The sequence below is a fragment of the Sander vitreus genome, chromosome 1, assembly GCF_031162955.1.
Source record: "Sander vitreus isolate 19-12246 chromosome 1, sanVit1, whole genome shotgun sequence".
In the NCBI taxonomy this organism is placed as follows: domain Eukaryota; kingdom Metazoa; phylum Chordata; class Actinopteri; order Perciformes; family Percidae; genus Sander; species Sander vitreus.
Genome location: NC_135855.1, coordinates 33707499 through 33714699, shown reverse-complemented (window position 1 = coordinate 33714699; position 7201 = coordinate 33707499). Strand labels below are relative to the sequence as shown.

At 41.2% G+C, this 7201-nt stretch overlaps 1 protein-coding gene across 3 annotated transcripts; it reads left to right on the top strand.

Moving 5' to 3' along the window:
• The first annotated feature begins 774 nt into the window (after positions 1-774).
• On the top strand, positions 775-6393 carry nod2 (nucleotide-binding oligomerization domain containing 2). Of its 3 annotated transcripts, XM_078252986.1 has the most exons (10): positions 777-1640; positions 2298-2424; positions 2711-4490; positions 4620-4703; positions 4796-4879; positions 5004-5087; positions 5167-5250; positions 5600-5683; positions 5835-5918; positions 6128-6393. In XM_078252986.1, the coding sequence occupies exons 1-10, from the start codon at positions 1155-1157 to the stop codon at positions 6198-6200; spliced, it is 2970 nt and encodes a 989-aa protein (XP_078109112.1). In that variant the 5' UTR covers positions 777-1154; the 3' UTR covers positions 6201-6393. The 3 variants fall into 3 exon arrangements, with proteins under 3 accessions (XP_078109130.1, XP_078109121.1, XP_078109112.1); XM_078252995.1 differs by lacking the exon at positions 5835-5918 and having other exon boundaries at positions 776-1640; XM_078253004.1 differs by lacking the exons at positions 5600-5683; positions 5835-5918 and having other exon boundaries at positions 775-1640.
• The last annotated feature ends 808 nt before the right edge of the window (positions 6394-7201 follow it).

Here is a 7201-nt window from a genome sequence, read left to right as displayed (position 1 = left end):
GCATCCGGAAAGCGTACCTCCTATGGGGAGATTCTGAGGCTAACAAGCCATCATTCCATTGACTGCCATTCATTTTGGCGTCACTTTGACAGCGAATAACTTTACATTTGAAGCATTTAAAGACTCTATTTGTCCACTGTTTATTTCTAAAGAAACATGACAATGTATAAAAGGCTCCATTACCTTGTATCTCACGCTATGGCCCCATAGCAGCCGTTTAAAAAAAAAATAGGCTCACAATTGTGTCATGACCACGCGACTTTCTGTTGCATAGTAGAGAAATTACTGTATAGTCAGAAGAAGCTCGCAGGCAATCGGGGGGACGTGGAGACATACAGTCAACGGAGAAGCCCATAGAGAGTCCATGAAAGCCTCGGTTTGAGGCTGTGCAGCAGCTGCGCAGTACGCTCAGCCATCATCGGAAAAGTGCTTCTAATTGACTTCACTGGTCTCCGTCGAAGTCTATGGCGTCGCTGTGTTCATTTCTTTTACTGTCTATGATATGTACGGTGGCTTTTCCGGTAAATGTGTCAAATGAACCATTTCTGTCTTTCCTGCCAGAGTTTCTGCTTTAAAAAAAATGTAATTCCTCTTTGTGGTCTTCTTAAATGCAGTACACACACAGTGAAAACCTCAGGCAAGAGGATGTATAAATGTCATCACATCTCAGTGAAGAGTGGGCATTGGCTGGCATGTGGCAAACTATATTCAATATGTTTCATCTCATTTGCTGGCAAGGTTTAGTTTCTATTTTACAGGAGGGACTTGGTAGCACAATCAGTATCACTTTCAGCTGTGGAATGAGGAAGAGGCAAGTCTAGTGCAGCGTCGCTGCCCAAATGACAGATTGAGGGAAGAAAGCTCTCTGTTATGGAGACTTTAATGTGAGTGATAATCGTACAATGGTGTTACTGTGTGTTGCTTGCCTTTGCGGTTTAAGTCCCTTAGATCAATCTTGTGTTTTTGTACATGTTTTAAATGAGCGTGTAGCATTTACATTTTGAATCAACAACAAAAGGCTACGTTGTTACTGTTGGATACTGATCTTGCGTTGACTAATAGCATGATGACATGTCGGTGTTTACTGTGCCAAGTTGTGAGACTGGAAATACATGTTGGATGTACCTGACTAGGGAAGCTGACATGCAAAAAGCATGTCTGTCCAGGAGCTTGTGCTGAGACAACGGACAGAGATACTGAATGCACTGTGCAGCAGCGGGTCAGCTGAACATCTGGAACAGGTTCTGGATATACTGCTGGCCCAGGGGGAGCTCATATGGGAGGACTACCAGAACATACAGGTACCGGGTAGGGCGCTGTATACCAATGCCAGACAGTTGCTTGACCTGGTTTATACAAAGGGTTTGGAAACCTGTGGGCTCTTCCTTGCTGCTCTCAAACAGGTCCTGCCAGAAGTGCATGGCGGTGGCCTCACATTTTCAGGATGCTGTTCAAATCTAGAGGAAAAAGAAGAATATCAAAGCACATCTACTCAGACTCTTCTGACTCAAAGACCAAGCCTGGTCAGCAAGCTACAATGCTGCATTGATGGTGCTGTAAAGGTTCTTGTCATATCAGGACACTTCACCTCAGCAGACTGCGATGAAGTGCGGCTACCTATACACACCCCCTCTCAGCAGGTACTGTGAATGGCCCACGTTTTATACACATTACTAAACTGCGGCTTGACAAGTTCATGTTATTGTTCTTTACCTAATCAGTTGCCTTGGAAATTTTTTGTTGCTTAAAATACATTTGGTACCATCATGAAATGCCTTTGTGCTCATTCTGAAGGAACAGTTGGAAATGTGCTTATTCACTTTCTTTCAAAGAGCTAAGAAGATTAATATAACTCTTGTGTCAATATGGTAAATTTGAACCTAGCTCCAGTAGCCTGTTAGCTCAACACAATAGCTGACATAGTTCATTACAAAGGTAAACATCCACCTACCAGCACTTATAAAGGTCACTATTAAACAGTTTTTTCTGAGTTTTCCAGAAAGTCACTGCACCTAGCCAACAAATAGTCTCTGCCATAATCCCTCATAACACCGCAATGTGTCTTTTTTACACATTTCGGACTTCGCATAGATTCAACAAACAAGATACAACATGTTAATTACAGCCCCAGGCTAACTGCTTCCCGCTGTTTCGAGTCTTTGTGCTAAGCTAAGCTAACGGTCTGCTGGGGCTAGCTTTGTACTTCGCGTACAGACATGAATTGTGGTATTCATCTAACCTTTGGCAAAAAAAGGGAATACTCATATTTCCCAAAATTTTCCCCTAATGTCAACCAGGCAAGACGTTTGCTCGACCATGTCAGATCAAAAGGAGAATCAGCAGCGAAGGTTGTACTGCAGTACATTCAGCAAAAACAGGAATCTGGATCTCCACTGAGCCAGGCGAAATGGACTCCTCCTAAAGGTATGTCAGTATTATAATCATGCTGAAAACTATTACAGTATGTATGTAACGTGCTTGTTTAATCTTGTGGGTGATCTGTCTGAAATATACAGAATACATGCATTTCCATTGGAAATATAGAAGTGGTGGAACTTCAAAAACTCTTCAAAGAACCTTTTGTTTAAAAAAAGACCAGTTGTCAGCACACCACATTGCAGAGATACAGTATATATATATATACACAGTATGTCTCATTTTGTGGTGCTATGTACTAAAGTTTATCTCATGTGTATGCATTCTGTCACAGAGGTCTTAAAGTATCAGAAGAAGCTCAGCAGTTCTGTGTCTGCTCAGTCCTGCTTTCTCAGTACTTATGGAGGGACCAGCCACATGTCTCTGGATGACATCTACACTAAAGGCGAGCTGGAACTAGATCACAACTGTGTTGATGTCCATGGACCTTTGGGCCTGGAGGACATACTTGGTACAGTGGGTACAGTCAACGAGGAGGCTGACACGGTGCTGGTGTCTGGGGATGCTGGCGGTGGGAAGAGCACCTTACTCCAAAGGCTGCACTTGCTTTGGGCTCGGGGGTCAGCCCTCCAGGACTTTGTCCTTCTGTTTCCATTCAGCTGTCGCAGGTTGAACTCAGAGACCAGGGAACTGTCTGTTCAGGAATTGCTATTTCAGCACTGCTGCTGGCCAGACAGAGAGCAGGAGGAGATTTTCCAGTTCATCCTGGACCACCCACATCTCATTCTCTTCACGTTTGATGGCCTGGATGAGCTCAAGCAGAGCTTTTCAGATGAGCACAGGCTCTGCTGCCCCACCCTGCGTGCACCTGTACACATACTATTGTTCAACTTAATCCAGGGTTCCCTACTGAAGGGAGTGCGGAAAGTGGTGACTAGTCGCCCAGAGGCAGTGGGCCCTGTGTTGAAGAAACACCTCCGCAAAGAGGTCCTACTGAAAGGCTTTTCCCCAAGCGGGATTGACTGTTTTGTGAGGAAGCATCACAGAGACCCCACTGTAGCTGCTAAGGTTTTGGAGTCCCTACAGACTAACACAGCTTTACTTGGACTGTGTCATAGTCCAGTCCTCTGCTGGATTGTCTCCCAGTGCCATAAGGAGCTGCTAGGCTGTGGAGAGGGCAGCCCACAAACAATCACAGACGTTTACCTAATGATCCTACAGCACTTTTTCCAGCATCAAACCTCCCCGAAGAGCACTAGGGGGTTAGATTGGCTTCAGGAGCACCTAAAAACAGTCTTGCATCTAGGAAAGCTGGCCTTTGAGGGGATAGGAGCCACCGGTTACATCTTCTCAGGTCCAGACTTGGAGACATGTGGTGTAACTGAGAAGGATATCTGCATGGGCTTTCTCATTCAAAGCAAAAATATGTCCTCCACTCACAGTAAATGCTATGAATTCCTTCATGTGACTATGCAATGTTTCTTTGCTGCTCTGTACATTGTTTTGTCAAATGATACTGACCGTTCAACTATCTGTAGGCTCTTTGAGCCACGGAACATGAAGGAGACAGGTCTGAGCAGCACATGTTTCATGGCCTGCATGTCTTCCACTGACAAACAAGAGCGGGCTTTAGAGGGGGAAGCTACAGCATCTGAAACACCAAATCTGCAAATAACAGCCACCTTTGTGTCTGGACTACTGTCCCAACGCCACCAAAGCCTGTGGCTCCACTGCTGCCCCACTGCTGTGATGGAGAAGAGGGTCAGACAGGTGTCGAAATGCCTGTCCAAAGGCATGCAGAAACACTTTAAGTCTATCCCTCAACCTGTAGAGGGGGAGAAGAAGAGCATGCATGCAATGCCGGGCTTCATCTGGCTTATAAAATGCATCTATGAGATGCAGGAGAGCAGGATTGCTAAATGTGCCATGAGTAAGCTTGAGGTGGACCACCTGAAACTGACCTACTGTAACATTGGTCCTGTAGAGTGCACTGCACTAGCCTATGTTCTCCAGCATTTAAGGAATCCTGTAGGCCTCCAGCTGGACAACAACTCTGTAGGCGATGTTGGAGTGGAACAGCTTCTTCCCTGCATGTACATTTGTAATTCCCTGTAGTAAGTATGAAAAGGTTAAATTATTCCTTCCATCTATTCATTATAATGAACAAAGCTTCCACAATAGCATTTACTATAATGCTAATATACATGTTGTGTTCAAGTGTCCTATATCTTCTCCTTTATCAGCCTCAGAAATAATAACATTACAGATGAGGGGATCCGCAAACTGCTTGCCAAAGGTATCCAGTGTGACAACTTCCAGAAAATTGCGTAAGTGTTTTCAAAATGAATTATCCCACTATCATGAAGTCACAAATTAGGTTTGATCAGTTACCTTTTATAATCATTTTGTTTGTCTCTAGGCTCTTCAACAACAAGCTAACTGATGCTTGCACACAACACTTTTCTCATCTTCTGAAGACCAAGCAGAATTTCCTCTCTCTAAGGTCAGCACATACAGTCATTTTTTAGCACTCATTAGATGTGATACTAAAATGGAACTATTAAAATATAGACCAAGTCTGTGTAGTGTACAATAAAAAGCAAATGAACTTCTCTATTTTCTTTTAGGTTAGGCAACAATAATATAACAGAAGAAGGAGCAAAGCAGCTGGCAGAGGGACTGAAATTCAACCATTCACTGCAGTATTTAGGGTAAAAGTCTTCCTACAAAATTCTAATGCGTCTTATTGGTGGTGCATTTCCATTTACTAATCTGTATTTGTATTCCCAGGCTTTGGGGCAACAAGATAGGTGATGCAGGAACAGAGGCCCTTGCCAGTGCCCTAGAGAGCAGCAAATCTCTGGTGTGGCTAAGGTAATATTTGCTTTAAATACCAGCACATTAGGCAGACTTATGACAGTGTGGTATTACAAATATGAACGTATTAAAATATGTCCCAGTTTCGGGTAGTTGCATAATGGCCACATTTGTATGTATGTTTGTATTGTATTTATTGTATATTGTTGTATGCACCTATGGTAGAGAAAACGTGATAAAGTCCCTCTAGGGTGCCCTTCCAATAGGCTGGTGCCTATTTTTTAATTACTTTTTTCGCCCCTGCCCCAAGTCTGCCACTATCTGCACCTTTTCGTTAATAGCAATACACTTTTTGCATATGCATTGTACTTGATCTGAATATAATTCAAATTTTATGTAACGGTAGCCTGGTAGGCAATGGTGTTGGGAGTGCAGGAGCATGTGCCCTCGCTAACATTATCAAGAACAGTACGTCACTGGAAGAGCTTTGGTAAGTGAGACAAGTTATACAGGTATTGACAATGCACACAACAGTTGTATCAACCGAATGGCTGATGACTGATGGCTGATGACTGACATTTGAGCATTCACTGTACAGTAGTGCTTAAACCCTCTCTCCACCCTCTTATTTCCTGTAAAAGGTTGACAGACAACTGCATAACCAGAACAGGGGTGGAATGTCTGATTCAAGCCCTAGAACATAATACTCATGTGATATCAGTATGGTGCGTAATGTTCCCACTGTTTCTTTTTGCAGTTAGTACTTGTGCTTGTTTGCATCCTGGAATTTGGGCAAGCAATTGCCTTACTGCTAGTTTCAGTGACAAGAAAGACTGTTGTTGTTGACACTGCATCCTATTTTGGCTCAAATAGAATGTTATTGTGTCATAATGCCTCACTTCCATTGATTTTGTTTCTCCTTATTATACTGCAGGTTGAGAAACAATGACCTCAGTTTGGAGGAGGTAGAGGAGATGACACAACGGGAATCGAGACTGACCTTCTGATTTTGTATAAAGTTGGCCAAGGACTGTGTATCGCTTTAAGAACTGTTTCTATTTATTATAGGAAATATTTTATATCAAAATGTGAAATGTAAAATGTGTTTGCTGAAGTGTATCTTGGTTTTCTGCTTAGAAGAGCAAAATGCCACTTTTCATCAATTTTTTTATCCAAATACACAAAATATATCCACCTTTATCTTGGGTTTCTTTTGTAGGTGTATGCGGTGATAGGATCACAAAAAGCATAACACCACCAACACTACTACTACTGCTGCTACTACTACTACTACTACTACTAATAATAATAATAATACTAATAATAATAATACCATTTGTACAAGCAGTTTGTGTCTACTGAAAATAGGTTGCCTGTAGTCAATGGTGGAAAGATGCCTTGATTCACAAATTCACTCAAATTACTTAAGTGCAGTTTTAAGATAGGCCTACTAACAGTATACTTTTCTTGAGTTTTCAATTGATGTTATTGTATACTTCACTACACATCAAAGTAAAAATATTGTATGTTTTATTGCACTACATTTATAGCTTGACAGCTCTGGTTACTAGTTCCGAACATATGATCATTTCAGATGACACAAATGTGTTAACCTCACAACAGTATATAAAATGGTGGTAAATAGCTATGTACTTCAACCTGCGGCAACATTGTCACGCTTCATACATATGAATACATCATTAATAATAATCCAATAATATAATATATAACAAATTATATTATGTATTACACTCTGAAAGGGGCCAATTCTGCATAATGATGTATATATATATAATAATGTACTTACCTGTTAGGTATTTTTATAATCAGAATCAGAATCAGAAATTATAATTATGTATATATACATATACATATATATATATAATAATATAATATATAATAATATAATATTATAATAATATATATATTATAATAATTCAGTAATTGTATCTTTTATTTAAGCAAATATTCAATGTTAAAACTTCTTCCATCACAGATACAGCATCTT

What these genes read in the sequence shown, in the direction of transcription:
- nod2 (XM_078252986.1), top strand. Translation starts at nt 1,155, where the DNA reads ATGTCTGTCCAGGAGCTTGTGCTGAGACAACGGACAGAGATACTGAAT. An exon ending in TACACACCCCCTCTCAGCAG is followed by an intron (nt 1,641 to 2,297) that starts GTACTGTGAATG and finishes AATGTCAACCAG; the next exon opens with GCAAGACGTTTGCTCGACCA. An exon ending in TACATTTGTAATTCCCTGTA is followed by an intron (nt 4,491 to 4,619) that starts GTAAGTATGAAA and finishes CTCCTTTATCAG; the next exon opens with CCTCAGAAATAATAACATTA.